General features: G+C 44.7%; 1 protein-coding gene across 1 annotated transcript in view; it reads right to left on the minus strand.

The window, feature by feature from the left end:
• LOC148517072 (RNA polymerase-associated protein RTF1 homolog) overlaps window positions 1-20,551 on the minus strand; it is a 134,856-nt gene that overhangs the window by 64,189 nt on the left and 50,116 nt on the right. The window contains exons 7-10 of the mRNA XM_088479167.1: window positions 20,175-20,313; window positions 16,657-16,834; window positions 5,100-5,182; window positions 4,374-4,461 (exon numbers count right to left, since the gene is read on the minus strand). Of these exons, the coding sequence (XP_088335293.1) occupies window positions 4,374-4,461; window positions 5,100-5,182; window positions 16,657-16,834; window positions 20,175-20,313 (488 nt within the window). The remainder of the gene's footprint in view (window positions 1-4,373; window positions 4,462-5,099; window positions 5,183-16,656; window positions 16,835-20,174; window positions 20,314-20,551) is intronic.

Here is a 20,551-nt window from a genome sequence, read left to right on the forward strand (position 1 = left end):
TCGCTCATACAAGCACCAGCGTGGCAACGAGCAGCTGCGCTGAGCGGCTTCTTGTGCCCCGCCCCAGCCCCGTTATGTACTTATAAAATAGCGGGGCTTATGGTAGTAGCGGGACGTGGCATTCTCCATCCCTGCATAGAGGAGGGAGGAGCAGGAGTTCTCAGTGACAGCCACGGCAGCATCGCGCTATCACCAACGCTGCCCTCTGTATAACACGCACTGTAGAGGGGCCCACGCGGTATCCATCCCCTCATGAAATAGGAGGGGGAACAGTGGCTAGGGATAAGCCCGAGACCCGGACGCTGACTGCAGCGGCGGGTCTCATCAGCAGCTCCGACACTGCCAGGTTTACTGGCAGGGGGAAGGAGGCTGTATAACAGCCGGGCAGCATGCGCTGTCCCTGAGCCCAGCGTTTTGGCCCACCACTCCAGCTAGTCAGGAGTGGTGGGATATACTTACGAACTGCTGCGGGCGGGTTGATGGGCTGGGGTGCAAATGAGGAAACCCGGACACGAACCGGTTTCAGTTGTGGCGGGTCCTCATGGAGTCCGATGACTCTGTTTAAGGTCCCCCCTCAGGGTCACCGGACACAGGCTGCAGTAGCCGTGTGGTGCCCTCCCGGCCGCTCCCACGTAGCAGGCAGACTGCCACAGTAAGCAGTCTGCCTGTCCTCACGTGTAAATATAAATTTAAAATAAACAAAATACTAAAGGGCTGGAGACAGCCCACAGTGCTACCGACTCTCTCGGGCACAATTTCTAAACTGGGGCTGATGGGGCATAGAGGGGGAGGAGCCAGTCACACTTCTTAATTATTTAAAGTGCCAGGCTCTACTCTACCACCGTCTATACCCCACTGTCTTGAGCTCCAGTGTCCCCTAGTGGATGAAGGAGAAATATATATATATATATTACACCAAAGACGAGACTGCACAGATCTACTGCAGTCTGAGGTGGCATTGCAGTATATGCACCATCTCAGCGTAACTACCGCTTGTATTAATGTTACACCCCAGATGCTATGCTCTGGGCTGTATAGCTGGTGCTCAGTGGAGCACTAGAATAGCGGGCATCTCAGCTGTTGAAGTGCGCCTATAAGAAGAGGGAAACCATCCTCTTCCAGGGCTATAGGTATGGCCTGGTTAACTGGGAGCGTTATGCTTCAGCTTGCTGCCCCTATCGATCCATACAAGCCGGGGTGCGGGAGTGCCGCGTTGCCACTAAGCCCGGCTCCAGCCCCTGTGCTGGGCAAGCTATCGCTATGAAGGCACGATAATAATTTATAAACCTGGTAGGATTTAAACCCAGGTCAGGCGGGAAGACAGGCCGGAGCACTACCGCTGAGCTACTGCGCAATACCACACTGAAAAGAAGTGAGTGTAGGGATCACCTTTGCGGCTGCTGGCTATTAATGCTGGCCAGCCTCTGTTTGTCTCTCCTCACTAGGAGGAGAGAAGTACAGTGTAGGGAGTGCTCTACAGTCCCTTACAGGGAGATACATTAAGGCATGCTTGTTGGCAGCTTGAATATGTTTGCAGACACTATTCCCGCCTACTGTTAAGCGCGCTGCTGGGGGACCTGCGCCTTTGAACTGTCACCCATCCCCCCCGCAAAACAAGGGGGGTTGGAAATACTTACCACTGCTAGCCGGCTGGTGCGCGGTGGGCCCATAGTGGTCCGATGACCAAGGCCGCCATTGGGGGGGGCTGTCGGGCCTGGACACCTGGCAGAAAGAGAGGGGGGGGAGGCACTTTTTACAGAGAGCAGCAGCAGATTAGATTGAGCCAGAAGGGACTAGGACCCGCCGCGGCTCTAACAGCCCCTGTCCGGCCGGCTCCAGCAACGGGGGCCGGGAATCAGTATCTGAGGGACTCAGCAGAGGAGACAGTACAGTAGCTGGTAAGTTTAAACGCACTGCTGTACTTGGCTGACTGTGCTGTGCCTGTAAAAGGAGGGGGAAGGCTGGACGCACATAAAGGGGCTGGCTGGACACATTGGGAAACTGGTTGGATGTAGAGAGGAGATCCAGCCAATGTGGATTTTACCATCACATCAACGTGGATTTTACCATCACATCACCATCCGAAGCCTGGACAGACCAGTTGGCAAAACCACTTCCAGGAGCCCTGCACAGGTTAGCGGTAAGAGACACCCGCTTATAAATACCCGGCTTCCAAAGGACCTGACGGTCAGTGAAATAAAATTGAAGCTTCAGTCATGCACGGCAAGTTGATATTATTACAAGCTATAGCTGCGCTATAACCTTGCTGGCTCACAAGGAACTTCTTATTGCTACTAATAGCTTTATAAATCAGCCTGAGGACTGCACATATTTATTTACAGCTGGTTCACAGGAGTGTTCAATATTTGATTGCATGCATGCAATTCATTTATCTTAAAGGATTTTAATTTCTACAAACAAACAAACAGACTGTTGCTTCTGAATCAATATAAGATTGTATGAGTCTACATACAGTGGGCTTACAGGAGCTTTTAGCTCACATCAGTATCAAAATTGCATTGTCTGTATGCAGTTTACTTATAACAATAGCATTCTTTACGGTATTGAATGATTGCTGTTTCTCAATTATAAAATATTATATTGCATTTTTTTCTGGAGAACAATTATTAGAGGTGTATCGTCTTTTCACCGGTTGTGTGGTGTGCTATTACACATGAACAGGATTGTATGAGCCCTACAAACACAGAGTACATACCAATACTAAGCTCAGTTTTATCCATGTTTGTATTTTATATTCATATTTTCAATCACCATTTTTTTTGTACAGTGTTATTTACTGATGTTTTATTAAACTGTGGAAACCTTTAGGTGTAGCAGCTTGCAGCCTGTCTGTTGAAGTCTTGATGGACGTCAAGCAAAGTAAAATTAAAATAAAAGTAAAATAGGCTGGAGACAGCCCTACATACATCCAGGCCACTCGGGCACTAATCTAAAACTAAGGCCGGGTGGGGTATACTACACTTCCAGAGAAATTTGAAGTGCCAGGCTCCACTCTCACACCCATCTATACCCCATTGTATATACTCCAGTGTCCCTTAGTGGATGAAGGGGAAATAGAAACCATGACCGCAGTGAGATGAGGCAATAATGCTAACCATTACACCGTCTGTGTTGTCTGAACCAAGCCTCGCACGTGGACTAGCTTGGCGTAGGCTGTCATCTTCCTCTCTACTGACGAGTCAGTAGAGCAATGGGAGGCAAAACCAATGTTCCCTTGCAAATAACACAGCAGATGCAATAAAGGCAACAGAAAAGGAAATATATTTAGCCGTCCTGAGAAGCCAAACGATGTGGAGGAGAGGATTTAGGGAGAAGACTGCACCAGCCGATGATCCCAGCCTGCATGTTCCATTAGCATTCAGGAGTTCAGCAGTTGTCCTACCGTAGCAGCAGCCAGGACTTGTTTCACTGCTGCTTTATCATGCAGGGGAGGCTGGCAGCTACAGGCTCCGCCCCCTTGATCCATGGCTTCACTCCCTCTCTGCAACAAGTGCTACTCCCCTTCCTGGGGAAAGCACTTGGTATGCTCTGCCTGAGCAGCCTGTGAAGCACACGCGCACTGTCCCCGGGTCCAGGCGGTCTCTCTCTGTGCGGGGTCCTGCCGCCACAGCTGCATATCAGCGAGCTGTTCCGCAGCTCCCCACACTCACCCTGTGTGCAGCGCACAGCTCCTAAAGTAGAATTTTTTTCTTTTTTTAAATTAAACCAAAAAATAGCTACCTAAAAAGCTACATGGCAGCCTATCCAAAACATGTCCTACTCCTTAGGCACTTAAAGAACACTAGAATTGTGGAATTACAGGGGAGAGGAGAATAGGATTTAAAACTACAGTTTCATTAAGTGAGAGCTCCAGCCCCAACCTAAAGATACTTTATCACCCTAGGTGCAGATTTGCCATATCATCAGTGGGATAAGTTAATGTACAATGAAAAAGGAGTACTTGTGTTCATTTACTGAAGTTCATACTGAGTTCAAGATCAATTTGGTGTGTGTGCCAATTGCAGCAAAAAAACCACCACGCTTACATGAGGTCATAGCTCTAAAGGCAAGTGGCACCCTCCTATACCCTAGTGCTACGAAGTGATAAACCACCTGACCAAATTATTTATTACAAGGGCTGACAAAATGGTTCCTGACTTTCAGCAGTAATAGTAAACACTTTTTTCACGTCACTTTGCCCCAAAATACCAACTAATCACAGCTTCCTGCTACTGAGCGGAGTTTGCAAAGATCTTTGCTAAACATTCCCCTCTGCTCACATAGGTCAAAGGCAGGCTGTGCGCAATGCCCATCACCTTTTGGTTACTAAAAATGAATCGCAAAAACATGGACAGTCTGAAAGGGATACTCACAGCTTCTTTCCACTTCATGAACTCGCTCTCTGTAAATTCCTGATTAGACACAAATTCAAGACGAAATACTCTCTGGTCACTGCCGTGTCTGAATGAAAGAATTAGATGTAAAACTGTAATGGTGCATACACACGGTCAGATTTGTCAGATGTGTCAGATGAACGATTGTCAGATTGAACGATTGTCAGATTGAACGATTTGAAAGATGTTACCAACGATTTGAACGATTTCTGACTCATTAAAATGAATGGAATCGTATTTTGTTGCTGAATACACTTTTTTTCAGGTTTGATTATTTGTGTTAAATATAAAAATGGATTACAATTTACAGCTCTTTTTTTGTATAAGATTCAGACCTTGTCTTTTTGATAACTTTGTATAAGTGTATCTTTGATTACGTTGGTCTGTGTTAATCAAATGATCAATTTAATAAAAAGTGTTTAAAAAAAAAAAAAAGAACAGAATGGAATCGTCCAAATCTGACTGCAAACACATCAGATGTCAGATATCGTTATCTGACCATCGGGAACGCGCATCGTTCAAGCATGTCAGTTATGTCAGATTTTCCTTCAGATATGAACGATTTTTTAAATCGTTATCTTTCAGATCTGAAGAAAAATCTGACCGTGTGTAGGCACCATAATAACCAAAACATGATAAATCAAGTGGTGACATTTCTACTCATGTCACATATAATTAGCTTACCCATCCCCAGCTGAAGCTTACCTTAGCTGTAGACCTTTATTTGTTCGTGTACTACCCAACTGGTAAACCTTCCCTGTTTCTACCACACCAGTAATTTCTGCTACCTGCAAACAAAATATATGCATGTAACTTATCTACAGAAGATATACCAGGAAGGAAAGAAAGTAATGGTTCATTATATCAATAACTATTTCATACAATAAAAATACTGCACGGTAAGTGAAACATTAGTACTGATAACACTTAGCATTTGAAATCAATGGTTTTCAGGGTGAAAAAATAAAAGTGGGATATCTGTACTTAAGTTAAATGCTTTCCTTGTTGTCCACTAGGGAACACTACAGTACCATCAGGTGTAGAGCGCTGTGAAAGAACTTGGGCACTTTACATTTACAGTCACAAAGCTCATCTTGTCTTCTCTATACCCCAATAGCTGCCTGGGAACTTCAACTACAGTTTTGTCTAGCAAAGCCCCATAGGACAGACCAGGAGTACAGAACGACAGGGAGAAAGAATAGCAATGTCCTCTAATGACAGAAATAGCAACCAGGAAAACAATGGGGAGAAAGAAAAAAAAACACGACAACAACCGAAACACAAAGATCATATAGGTAGGGGCACCAGTTCCCCAAATGTACTGCGAGAAAATAATTAATGGAACAATGCAATTCAGCCACTTGGGAACACTGGATAACCATGGTGACATCCCAAAATAGTGCCAAAAGACGCAGCACCTTATGGTGAGCCTGATTCAGAGATGGATGCAAATCCGTTGCAACTGCGAATACGTATGCAGCGGACTTGTGAAAATATGCTAATGACTTAGCGGATGTCTTCTGCGGTGAGACGTCCACCTGGCGGTCTAGCATCCATTGCTAACGTACAAAAGCGGGAACATTGGTCGCACATCGAGTCAATCTATGCTGTCTCAGACAGAGCCACTCTCCTAAGACTCCAGGGCCTCTACAGCTGTGAAGGAATTCACAGAGACTCACTAAAACACAGACTTGGTCCCAACCCACCTGTATTTTTCTAACCAACCCCCCGTTACCTCTCCCAAACGCTAACCACACCCCCATTACCTCTCCCACTCACTTTGCAAAGTAGTCCTCTCTGTGGCCGCCGTCACTAATCCATTGCGGCACCTGCGGAGTGTGGCTTCGACACAATTGCAATAGCAAAAAAAATTAAAATAAATACAAATCCATCCAGTGCGTGTGACATCGCAGCCAGGCCCTGTATCACCCAAACGGTCATCTATTAATGCAAGTGTGATGAATCTTAATGTTTTTTGGTACAAATGGAATTTAGAGACAACTTCCTGCTAAAAGTTAGGTTTGGCTCCAAGAGTTGTCTGGCCTTCATGGAAGGAGACCTACAAACACTTGTAGATGAGAAGGTATCTCACAGGAAGATAGTGTTCCAGCTAAGGAACTTAAACTCCACCGAAACCAATGGTTTCAAAGGATGGTTCTGTCAGCACCAGATGGAGATCACAAGGAGCTATTTGTGTGCGGGACTGTAGGAGGCTGCATATGCATCACTCTACATAAAGTTTGCACTTCCGGTAAAACTCAATATTCTATGAAGGAGGGGGGCGTGGCCACGGCAGCAATAGTGTAGGACACAGGGACTCTGAGCTCTCCGGCTGATAATCCTGCTTACCCCTCCTGAGACCCCTATATTAACGTTACTACCCTGCTGTCTCTCACATACCTTGCCAGGAACCTGCTGACTTGGTTGGAGCTGTGTGGAGTGAGGAGAGTGGCTCTTGAGGGCCTCCATTGCATTCCCTGGGCCTGCCTGTCTTTAGATCCTGTAACTCCAGAGCTGCACCCAGGCCTCTCCTCTCCTGTTGGCTTCTGTATTACGCAGCCTGTCTGTGCCTGACAAGGGGGCTTTGCTGGGAGCTTCTGGTCTGCTTCTCCTGCCTGGCTTGTGTTTAGAGTCAGGGTCAGGGAGGTTATCTCTGAGTCTGATGCTGCCCAGTTCTGCCAGACATCACTATTTCTCCCTGCTCTGTGTGAAGAACTGTCAGCTCTGCAACTGTGGGACTCAGCAACACTTCTCTTCCTGTGAGTGATTTTAAGTTTGGAGGGATCTCTGCCTGTTGCTGCTGCTGTGTCACTACCTGTGCATTTATATATTATAACTTGTCTCCTACATTATTCTCCTACATTATATTAATACTATGGGGAAAACAGGTCATGCTGCTGCAAAACTGGAACGCTTTGCCCGTTCCTCCACTCCTGTACCCCCAGTGTGTTGCGATCCCCAGGGTACATCCAAGTCTGTGACCCCACCTCCCCCTGCTGCATCTGGGTCAGATTCATCAGTTACGCTGCAACAAGTGCTGGATGCAGTTACCTCCTGCGAGACTAAATTGGCAGATAAGATTGAGAAAGTTCAATCCGATATATCTTCTCTTCATCAAGGTCTCCAGCAGGTCCGCGAAAGAGTCGGGGAGGCAGAAACACGTCTATCTAATTTGGAAGATTCCCAGACCCCACTATAGGCTCAAGTGGCCTCCCTGACATCCCAAATGTCCGCAATGCAGCATAAAATTTCCGATATGGAGGGCAGACTGCGCCGCAACGTGCGGTTCGTTGGTCTCCCGGAAAGAGAGAAGGGGTCTTCACGTGAAACATTCCTTGAGAAGTGGTTGGGGGATACATATGGCAGACTCATTTACTAACCAATTTGCTGTGGAGCGAGCGCATCGGATCCCTACCCGTCCCCTGCCGCCTGGCGCTCCACCGCGCACATTTATAGCCAAATTTCTTCATTACCAGGACCGTGATACTGTGCTTCGATTGGCTCGAGTTAAAGGGCAACTGGAACGCAACGGTGTAAAAATTTCTATGTTTCCTGATTTCGCAATGGATGTCCAAAAAGACAGAGCTAAATTCCTTCCAATAAAGCGTCGTCTCCGGGATTTAAATCTTCAATACGCTATGATTTTTCCATCTAAGTTGCGAGTGGTAGCGGATGGAGAGTCAAAATTTTTCTCTACACCACGGGAGGCTGCGGCGTGGCTGGACCGGAGATCTCCTGGGAACAGGCAAATGGCACCGGAATGACTGTACTGATTGCATTTGCTGATTATATTTGTTTACGGCCAGAAATTGCTAGTGTCATTACGACATTAAATAGGCCTTTTTCTGATATTCCAATATTTATATTTCTATAATAGTATTTATGTTGTGATATTGGTTGGATATTGTTCTATGTCTCGCTCCCCTTACTGGGTATATTTCTTTTTTTTCTGGTAGGGTTTTTCTTTTTCTTTTTTATTTGTTGTTTATGTTGATATTTCGGTCAAAATATGGCCGGAGAGTTCCGTTGCATTGGTGGTTATTTTTATCCCAGTGCCTTTTACACCTATAAGGATCGGGTAGTTGTATCCTGTGGGTTTTAGTGTAGTTTAGTTTTGGGTTTAAGTATGCCTAAGTTCGGGTGGGTATACAGGGTGGGGGGTGGCTTTGGATGGGTTGTCCAGTTTTTTTCTTACAAATGTTTTTATTTATTTTTTCTTTACCACACTATTTTCAAGGTAACTTCAATTATGCTTTATAGTTCAATGTATTACAATGGTGAAACTTTTAACATGGAATGTCCGGGGAGTTAATGATCGTTTAAAGCGCTCTTTGGTCTTTAAAATGTTTAAGCAATATGGCCCTGATATTTCTTGTCTAATGGAGACGCATTTGGTCGGGAGTAAGGTACTAGCTCTTAAAAGACCATGGGTGGGATGGGCTTATCACTCCTCACATACTTCATCGTCCAGGGGTGTCTCCATTCTTATTAATAAATCTGTCCCTTTTTCTTTTACTGCAGTCCAAACTGACCCCTATGGCAGATATGTTTCTGGATTATGTACTGTATTCTAAGCCCATTTTATTGTTAGCATTGTACATCCCCCCTCCTTTTTCATATGCGGTTTTAAAAAAATCTGCTGAATTTGTGGCCTGTTCTCCAGATACGCCAGTGCTCTGTTTGGGAGACTTCAATAATATACTGGACCAGTCTATGGATAAGTGGCGTGAGTCTTCAAGTTCTCTTTCTAAAGGTGGTGAGGGCTTTGCTAAGTTTGTAACTGACTTGGGATGGGTTGATGCGTGGCGAGTTAAACACCCTGGAGTACAACAATTCTCCTGTTTTTCCTCCACGCATCACTCTTTCTCTAGATTGGATTTGGCCCTGGTGTCCCCATCTGTTGTACCTAATATAACCAACATTGAATATAAAGCCAGAGGAATCTCAGATCACTCACCACTTTTGGTAGAATTGAATATGTGTAGTCCTAGAGGTCTCCGTTTATGGAAACTACACCCCTCTTGGCTTCTTCAAATGGGTGCAGGATCAGAGCTGGAAGTTATGTGGGATGGCTATTTTACTGACAATGTGGGATCTGCCTCTGTAGCTAATGTTTGGGACGTCTTCAAGGCCTATTTACGTGGGTCTCTGATCAAAAGGGTAGCAGAATTAAAAACATTTTACAGGGAGAAAGAACGTGTTTTGGAGATGGCCTGTAGAAATCTTGAGTTGGATTACTTGGGGGACAGGATGGAATCTTCACGTTTAAAATGGTTGACTGCACAGACAGAGTGGACTGATCATTTGACAGATAGAATGAACCGTAGACTGTTATTCCGTTCTCATTTATATTATATGCAGGCTGACAGAACTGGTAGTTTTCTGGCACACTTGGTTCATGCTGATCGTCCTTCTGCTGTTGTCTCGGAACTAATTGGGCCTGAGGGTTCTATGGTCACATCTACTCAATATATTGCAGAGGTTTTTAGTTTATTTTATAAAAACTTATATCAAACACAGTTGACTGAGGATGTGAATGCTTTGTCATTATATGTTGCTTCTGCTAGGCTTCCAAAATTGTCATCCGAGGCTCAGGAGTATTTAGATGCCCCGTTGACCCTGGAGGAGGTAGATGCTGCGATTAGTTCTTTTCCCGGTAACAAGGCACCCGGATCTGATGGGATTCCCATAGAGATATATAAAAAACATGCTCGTATCTTTGTTCCAAGACTTTTAGATCTGTTTAATGGGCTCTATGAAGAGAATTTGTTCTCCCCATCTATGTCTGAAGTAGGGATGTGCAGGCTCGGTTCTACTCGGTTCCGTTCGGTTTTTTTCCCCGAATCTTATTGGGTTTCAGCTGTCACGAGTTTTGGATAGCCAATAAGATTCGGTAAAAAAAAACGATCGGAACAGAGTAGAACCGAGCTTGCACATCCCTAGTCTGAAGCCATAATTGTTGCAGGATTTATGCCAGGCAAGTCGACGTCGGAGAACATTAGAAGGCTGCACACTCACTTACAGGCCTCCCATGGCGAGGAATCGTCCTCTGTTATTGTGTCATTAGATGCTGCAAAAGCATTTGACTCTGTGGAGTGGCCCTTTCTGTGGGAGGTCATGTTATGTTTTGGGTTTGGGCCGGTGTTCTTGAAATGGGTAAAACTTATGTATGCGAACCCTACTGCCAGGGTGTCAGTGAATGGGTTTATCTCCCCATCCTTCCTGTCTCGGGGCACAAGACAGGGTTGCCCCTTGTCCCCAATCCTGTTTGCATTGGCTATTGAGCCGTTAGCCTGTATTATACGTTCTCACCCTGATATTATAGGTCTACAATTGGGTAATAGAATGGACAAAGTTTCCTTATATGCAGATGATTTATTACTTTTTTTGTCTGACTATGTAACAGCTATGCCTGTGGTTCTTCAAGTCACAGAACAATTTGTAATTTTTTCTGGTCTTAAGATAAACTGGGACAAATCATCTATCCTTCCTCTTAGGGGGTTGTATCCGACTGTTCCCATTATCACTCTCCCTCTCTGTTGGGTAAATAAATTTAAATATTTAGGTATCTGGATAACTAATTCCCCAAAGGACTATATAGTATTGGATGTTGAGCCCCTGTTTGTCTACTTAAAGGGCAAACTTCAGTCCTGGCGCCGGCTCCCTCTTACCGCTACTGGTAGAATTAACTTAATCAAGATGGTGGTGCAGCCAAAATTTGTGTACGTTTTGCAGCATTCTCCTGTTTTTATTACAGATACATTGTTTAGGCGTTTGAATAGTCTTCTTTCTTCATTGGTCTGGGTGAATCGTCGACCACGTATTCAATTGGCAGCTCTGACCCGATCTAGGTCTGGGGGAGGTTTGGCTCTTCCAAATTTCAAATTTTATTATTATGCGGCGCAGATGGCACATATACGGTTATGGCTTCAAGATGACTCCTAATGCCCTGCATGTTTTGTTGGTTTCTCAGATTTTCCCTAACTTTACACCATTACAAGCCTTGCTTGCGGGTAGAATTATACAGAAAGGCCCTCCCCAGTTGATGCAAGCTATTAAGATATGGAAATTGGTATCTAGTATTCTACAGTTTACGGGATTAGATCCAGACACTTCTCTATGTAGTTATCGTATATTACCTGAACTGGCCTCTTTACAGCTTGAGGTGACATGGGGTTCTAACGGTGTAACTACATTGGGTCATTTATATGACACTTCAATTCTTAAATCTTTTGCGCAACTCCAAGAAGCTCATCATCTCCCTCAATCATATTTCTATAGATATTTACAATTACGGCATGCTCTCTCGGCTCAATTTTCAGATGGCCCTCCTCTAATTCAAATATCCCCTTTGAAGTCATTCCTTTTATCTTTAGGTCCCCGGAAGACGCTTTCTTACTTATACTCCTATATATTGTCTTCTTATCATAAGGATAGTTTACCACATCTTAGATCAAAGTGGGAGAGAGATATTGGCCTTATAAGTGATACGGAATGGGATAATGCTCTAGAAGCTCCTCGTATTTCCACGACTTCTATAGGATTTCAACAGATTCAACTGTTTATTCTACACCGTACCTATTTAACTCCTGCTCGTTTGTTAAAATTTGGGGGGAGAGCATCTGACATATGCCTTAAGTGTAAAATTAGTAGCGGTACTTTCTGGCACCTTCTATGGGATTGTCCAGTGGTTAGCATTTTTCGGAATAAGGTTCTGAGAGTTTTGTCCAATACAGGTATTGCTCCCACTTTAGCTACGCCATTGACGTGCTGTTTAGGCTCTATGGACGATGAGGTAGTGGACAGATATCTTAAGCAATACATTGTCAATATGTGTACACTAGCTAAGGTATGTGTGGCTCGGTCGTGGATGGCTCCTACAGGACCAGATTTTAATGCTTGGCTGTCCTTGGTCCGTACCACTGTTGAACATGAAAAACATGTGTCTATTTGTCGCAAAGCTGAGAAGAAGTATGAATGTATCTGGAGCAGTTGGCTTAAATCCTGTTATGCCCGTGCACTGCCTAATGATTGACCGGTAGATTATTGTTAGGATAATGAGGTAGATTATTACTTTGTTGGAGGTAATGTGCTGTGTGATAAGTTGAGAACAGAATTTATTGGGATCTAGTTGATTTTGCCAATTTTTCAGGTGTTATTTTTGACAATATTCCAATATTTGTATAGTGTGGTAATTTTTATTTATTTATTTTTATGTATTTTATCTGTGTGTATGTGTTTGTATGTATATATATATATATATATATATATATATATATATATTTAATTTTTTTTCTCTGTTTATTGTTTTGGTATACAGATTAATATTATATCTTTTATAAGCAATGGATCTGGGGTGCAGTTTGTAGATCTAGGTTTTATATTCCAGATACTGTTATTTGATTGTGCATTTATGTGTATATGTGTGTATATGTGCGTATATATATATATATATATATATATATATATATATATACACATATATACACACACACACATATATATATATATATACATACACACACACATATATATATATATACATACACACATATATAATTATTTTTTTTATTATTTATTTTGTTTGGTTATTTGTTAATGTATATCTATAAACCAATAAAAATTTACTCAATTTAAAAAAATATTCTATGAAGGAAAACCCAAAAAGGCTGAGACCTGAACCCGCAAAAAACAGCAGCTACCGCTCCAAACGAAAAGGGGAGGAAAACCCCTACATTTCACACCAGGCAATATAGGACTTTCAAATCATGCAGTAGTTGCTGGACGCGCCTTGAGCATGGCCTGAACCACGTTAGAAAAACCCTTTCACATGAGCCTGAGCATTATCTTGCAGAACATAAATGCTAAATGTCAGAGGAAAGAGTCAATAAATTGTTGTTGACAAAAAAAAAAAATAATGAAACAAACACAAAGACCAGCAGGACAGTATTTTTTTCTGTTCTGAAAACAAAGTTTTGTTCAAAACATGGAAGAAAACTAACTAGCTGAAGTTAAAGTGACCCTTGTACATGCTGATCTGTGTTAGTAATGCTGAAAATACCTCATACTAACAGGCAGATAGGCGTGGAAGCTTCTGGGAAGGGTCCAGACGGCCTTTGAGTGTTAACTGCAGAAGGCAGAATCTGTTTGCAGCTTATAGAGTTGAAAACAGAATCTGCCTATTGTAATGCGTGGAAAAATGAACGTGAGTTGCCATTGGCATCTTGCATCTAAATGAATCTGCCTCATGTTTGTAGTGGCGCAGTACAGATCAGGGATAGGAGTACTAAAGTAATATTGGTACAACAGGGGGAGTGGTGCATCGATAATGGATGCAGGGTGTGTGATCATGGGTCTGTGGGTCCAGGGGGGGCGGTGGCGGACGCTGCACCCAGAGCTTCCCCAATGTCTGTGCAGCCGTCCCCAAACCCAATTCTAGCTCACAGCAGCACGGCCATCATTCCTATGCATTTAGAAAGATGGCACTGCAAAGCACATAGCAAAGGCCATCTCTCCAGCTATGTGGTCAGAAAGATGGCACTGCATAGCACATAGCAAAGGCAATCTCTCCAGCTATGTGGTCAGAAAGATGGCACTGCACAGCACATAGCAAAGGCCATCTCTCCAGCTATGTGGTCAGAAAGATGGCACTGCACAGCACATAGCAAAGGCCATCTCTCCAGCTATGTGGTCAGAAAGATGGCACTGCACAGCACATAGCAAAGGCCATCTCTCCAGCTATGTGGTCAGAAAGATGGCACTGCACAGCACATAGCAAAGGCCATCTCTCCAGCTATGTGGTCAGAAAGATGGCACTGCACAGCACATAGCAAAGGCCATCTCTCCAAGCTATGTGGTCAGAAAGATGGCACTGCACAGCACATAGCAAAGGCCATCTCTCCAGCGATGTGGTCAGAAAGATGGCACTGCACAGCACATAGCAAAGGCCATCTCTCCAGCTATGTGGTCAGAAAGATGGCACTGCACAGCACATAGCAAAGGCCATCTCTCCAGCTATGTGGTCAGAAAGATGGCACTGCACAGCACATAGCAAAGGCCATTTCTCCAGCTATGTGGTCAGAAAGATGGCACTGCACAGCTCATAGCAAAGGCCATCTCTCCAGCTATGTGGTCAGAAAGATGGCACTGCACAGCACTTTGCTCTCTTCTGCGCATCTGCCATTTTTACAAATACACATTCGGAAAGAAGTGAACTAGAATAGGGAAAGGAGCAGCTGCTGGAACACAACCACCACCGGTTCCCATCAGCGCAGTTATGTGGAGGGCAGCTCACGTTGCACCTTGGCCCCCTCATCTCTTATTACACCTTTGAGCAGGGTTGAGAATTAGCACCAGTGTACATTTATTACTGGAGTACACATGACAGTGAAATAATGCTTTGGATTATATTTAAATACTCTATTGTCATACTCTACAGTGATGATTAATTAATTACGTGTTAGCAGAAGTGGTCACTACCTGTTTTTAGAGTAATTAAATGATTACTCTCATTTTAAGGACTTTTTCTGTCCAAAGAGTAAGGTAAAATATTGTAGCATGTCATTATAATTACCCCATGATGCAGCCGTGGTCACCCACAACTACACTACAATAATTACCACATGCTGCCGTCCCTCACTACATTGCAATAACTACCAGTTATGCAGCTGTCACACATTACACTGCAATATAATTAACCCATCCTTCTGCCATAGTTTACATATATTTTACTATTTCATGACCTAAACTATTATTTGACCCTTATGTATTGCACAGATCTCATTATGCTAAGGATCAAATTGAAGCCTAGATAGAACGCATGGAAAATATGTATTTGGCATTTATGAAAAAGACTCCACAGCTGTGTCTGTGACTGGAGAGTGACAGCACCCAACCGTGTTTGGAGTAGTTCATCACTGTGGTCCAATCCAAGAGCCGTATTAAATTAGCGGCGAAAACTTCCACCATTGGAGTAAACGGCCGTTATTCGGGAGGGGGGGAATATCGAAAACAGCAAACAGGCGACAATGGAGAAAACAAATTGTAGATAAGCTTTCTCCCTATTTTGGGCTAAAAATGTGGGGATTTCTTTCAGAACTCTTTGGACACCCCCCTAATGATAAATTACCCCAAAAATATTTCGTAAGTTGTGTACTTTGGCGAAAAACGACCGCACAAATCATGGGCAAAAAACCCCAAAAAAGATCGAAAATTATAGAAAGCTATTTTTTTTCCAGGAAATTACTGTTCCACGAAAATTGAAGGTACGTTACAATGGGTGCAATGCTCTGCTGTGACCGCGTGCAATGTTTAACACTTGACGCATCAATACCACCCAATATGTTAAAACCATTTTCAAACTTTTTTTTTCGCCCAAAATTTGCGCGGTCGTTTTTCGCCCAAGTACGCAACTTATGATTTTTTTCACTGTCATTTATCATTAGGGGGGTGTCCAAAGGGTTCTGAAAGAAATCCCCCCATTTTTATCCAAAAATATGTATTTTGCATTTTTTTTTTCTCTTGATCTGGGATGGAGAAAACTTTTCTCTGGGATTTTTTCTCCATTTTCACCAGTTTGCCGTTTTTCACTTTTTTTTTCGCCGAAAAACGTCAGTTTTCTCCAATGGCGGAAAAAACTTCCGTTTTCGCCGCTTATTGAATACACCCCTTGGACCATAGTGATGAACTGCTCCAAACAAGGTTGGGCGCTGTCACTCTCCAGTCACAGACACAGCTGTGGTCTTTTTCATAGTTACAAAATACACCTTCCCTATTCCTTCCCTTCAAAAGGAGAGAAAACAGACAAAGAAGAGAAGGAGCTGCTGCTGCTCCCAGAACATGGCCAATGTGTCTATTCTGATGGGCTTGCCAAGTGAGAAGATCCTCCAAGGAGGTAGTACTAAAGGGATGGCACGTCCACAATGGCCCAGCACAAGACAATTTCACTATAGCTGTGGGATGCTGAAGTAGTCATAAAAATAAATACCTGTGAATAAAAGGACGGCTACTATAAGCAGCCATGAAACAGCTCTGACAAGCACTGAATAAAACTGAACCAATGGGTTATAGAGTGGGAGGAGCTTGAGCTGTTTCCCTGATGCCTTAAAGTCCCCAAACTCCATCACTACATTCTCTATCCTATGGTAATCGAATGTCCCCAATGGATGAGTAGAGAAAATAGCTAAATACTTCAATAACATTGGTGTATGTTAAGGCAACAAAAACAAAAGTAAAACAGCAGCAAATTTATAGATACACTTACCCTATATACAGGCTTGCTGTTATGGTTTCCAATGCCTATACGTACATAGCAACCAGATACGGTCTTAGCAAAAAAGGGCATGTGACACCAGCGTTCCAATTTATGCCGTGATAATCTAACTTTATTAAGTTCTTCTGGCAATGAGACTGGTAAAGACTTCGGAGGAATTTCTTCTTTTCTGCAGAAAATTTAAAACAAAGAAAAATTGCTTAAATATTTTAGATAGCAGGCTCAAACATGAAACCTGTAAAAACGTGCAAAAGTGTTGACAGAGGACCAGGTAGCTGCGTGACAAACTTGTTCAGCCGAGGCCCCGTGGCGCGCCGCCCAAGAGGTCGCCACAGAGTAGAATGGGCCAACACCTTGGCAGGTGCTGGTCGCCCCGCATCGGAATAGGTCTGAGAGTTGACCGTGCGGAGCCATCTTGCAGTGATCTGCTTCGTGGCCGGCCAGTCACGTTTCTAGGCGTCGTAGAGGACCAGAAGGGAGTCCATACAACGTAGGTCCGAAGTTCTGTCCAAGTAGATCCCCAGGGCCCGGATGACGTCCAACAGTGACAGATTGTCCCGGGAAGGTTCCGATGGGAAAAAACACAGGAAAGACAAATCACCTGGTTTAGGTGAAAAGCCGAAACAACCTTTGGTTGGAACGAAGGAACTGTTCAGAGAACAGCCCGATCATCATGGAAGATGAGAAATGGTGGTGTGCAAGACAAAGTCCCCAACTCAGATACCCGCTGAGCAGAGGCAATGGTCATAAGAAAAAACAATTTCCACGTGACAAATCTAAGGTCCATGGAGTCCAAAGGCTCAAAGAGAGCCTGCTTGAGAGCAGACAGGACCAAGGTCAAATCCCACAAGACAATTTCGCTGCAGCTGTGGGATGCTGAAGAAGTCATAAAAATAAATACCTGTGACTAAAAGGACGGCTACTATAAGCAGCCATGAAACAGCTCTGACAAGCACTGAATAAAATTGAACCAATGGGTTATAGAGAGGGAGGAGCTTGAGCTTTTTCCCTGATGCTTTAAAGTCCCCAAACTCCATCACTACACACTCTATCCTATGGTAATCGAATGTCCCCAATGGATGAGTAGAGAAAATAGCTAAATACTTCAATAACATTGGTGTATGTTAAGGCAACAAAAACACTGGCGGCTGAAATGGAGCTTGAACCCGCAACACTCCCTGCAAAAAAGTCAGAACCTCTGGCAGAAGGGCCAGATGCCACTGAAAATAGTTCGCCAAAATCTGTACCGTCAGTGATTGAAGCCGCAAGCCCGCTTCCAAACCTCCCTGAAGGAAAGCCAACAGCCTCGGAAGGCGGAGCTGGGATGTATGAACTCCGCGCCGTTCACACCACACACACCAGACCCTGTGCTAGTTGCATGCCGAAACGGTTTTCCGAGCCCGCAACATGGTACGGACCACGGAAGGGGAAAACCCCTTGGCTTTTAAGAGCTCGGTCTCAACAACCAGACAGACAGTTAAAGCCAACCGAGGAAGGTCCTGGTGCTGCAACAGACCCTGCAGGAGTAGATCTGATTGCTGCGGAAGATGCCAACCAGGCCCTACGGCTAGCTTGAGAACCGTTGCGAACCACGACCTGTGCGGCCAGTTCGGAGCCACAAGGGTCACCGGAACCTGTTGCTTCTTGACCCGCTGGAGTACCCGAGGTAACATGGGAAATCAGAGAAAAAATGTAGGCCAGATGGAAGTTCCAGGGAACGGTCATGGCATCTACTGCGAAGGCCATTGGGTCGCAGGATCTCGCACAAAGTCGGGAAGCCCTGCAATTGTGCCGAGATGCCATCAGGTCCACTTCTAGAAGTCCCCACTTCCGGACCAACTGCTGGAAGACCTCCGGGTGGAGAGACCACTACCCCGGCAGGAATGTGGTCCTGCTGAGGAAGTCTGCCTCCCAATTTAATACGCCCGGAATGAACACTGCCGAGAGTGCCGTAACAAAAATCTCTGCCCAAGTTTGAATGCGACTTGCCACTGCAGCCATGCTCTTGGTGCCGTCCTGATGGTTTACATAAGCCACCGCCGTGGCGTTGTCTGACTGAATCCTCACTGGACGGCCGGCCAGACAGAGACAGACAGATGGCCCGAAGCTCCAGTACATTGATTGGTAGAAAAGTCTCCGATGACAACCAGAGACCCTGAAGACAAAGGTTCGACGTCACCGCTCCCCAACCGCTGAGACTTGCGTCTGTAGCCACAATGACCCAGCTGGGAGTGACCAAGGAGTGATCAGAAACCAGCCACCAGCGAAGAGATTGACGAGTGCTGTCCGACAGAACCAGAAGCTGAGAGGAGAGATCCTCCGTGCGACCCGTTCAATTTCAGAGAATCTCCCGCGGGAAGTTTTGCAAACGATGCGGGGGTACAGAATGGTCTCGAAGGTAGAGACCAACGTACCCAGTAACTTCATGCACAGCCAGATAAAGAGGAGAGGCACCAACAGTACCTACGTGACCAGATCCTGGAGGCAGGGTCGCCATCGGGGGGGGGGGGGGGGGGACTGCCAGGCCTCGAGTCCTGGGCCCGAAGAAAGTGGAGTCCCGAGCAGCAGCGCAGGGTGAAAAGTTGATATTGATATAACGCCGGCGGCATTGCACACATACGGCGCCAACCGTGAGCCATCTACAGCTCGTGGAACGGCAGCCAATCAGGAGCGGTTGCTCCTGATTGGCTACCGGTCCGCGAGCTGTTATTGGCTCGCGGCCTGTGCCATATTTGAATTGGTTAAGCATACAGTAATTGCTGTCGGTACTGCCTAAAGTGAACTGGGCAAGAGGAAACAACGTGACCTGCGACGGTCACAGATCCTTCCTCACAGTTAGCAACGGTTAGCGCTGATTCTACCAGTGCAGCCAACTGAAGAAAAACCACTAAAAGAGGTACTACATAATCCCTGACCTTGCCCTGTGCTTCCCCCAGTCCAACCAGCCTTCCCTGCCCTTTTCACCCCTTTTTCCAGCCTGTCTCTGAATCCCCCTCCACCGGTTCCAGCCAGCCTTCCCTGCACTGTTCCCCCCCTGTTCCAGCCTGTCTTCCCTGCCCTGTCTCTGAGGGGTGTCGCTGGTTAGCACACCCCCTCCCCCGCCGTGGCTCCCGGCAAGATGCGGCCCTCCTAAAACGTGCCTTACTCCGCAGGTACTTAAACTACACTGCAGTCATGGAGTTGCAGAGGGAAGGAGCTTGGATTAAAGTTAGTTTTAGTTAAGTGGCAGCTCCTTGCAGTCTCATCTACAACCCCATGGTCCAGTGTCCCCCAGCCTTGATGAAGGAGAAATATCTATATTTATTCAGGCCGTTTAAACTCATTCACGTTTTTTTCTTATGCCATTAAAGCTTTTATATTGCCAATTCATAATAGTAATTAAACTAATAATCTAATCTAAATACAGAACTGTTTGAATTTGTAGTTCCTGTAGAACCCTTTGAATTACACAATAATGCCTGTATTGGTTTCAATATAGTAAATAATTTAGACATAGCTTTTGCACTTACTCTTCCTCTTCGTCAGAGGATGACGAGGATCTGGAGGAACGGTCACTCTTCTCGCTAGATTTATCATCTTCCTCCTCCTCCTCGTCATCAGAATACACTTCACTTGTCTTCAGAGGCTGCTTCCGAGCTATCAGCTCAGCTTTTAAGACAAATTTGAACTCATTCATAACACAATATTTAGCACATAATATTGAATTCCTGACAGATTATTAACACAATAAACAGAAAAAATAACATTTAACATTTTTTCAACAGTGACTTAAATTTTCTCTAATGCTGCCCATCCACTAAACGATTAAGTTGAGTTAAGATCGTTCAATCGTTTGCAAAAATGTCTAAAACGACCAGCGATGTGCATGCCTGCTAGTCGTTTAGAC

Source organism: Taudactylus pleione, unplaced genomic scaffold, assembly GCF_031769625.1.
Source record: "Taudactylus pleione unplaced genomic scaffold, aTauple2 ptg000227l, whole genome shotgun sequence".
Taxonomy (NCBI): Eukaryota; Metazoa; Chordata; class Amphibia; order Anura; family Myobatrachidae; genus Taudactylus; species Taudactylus pleione.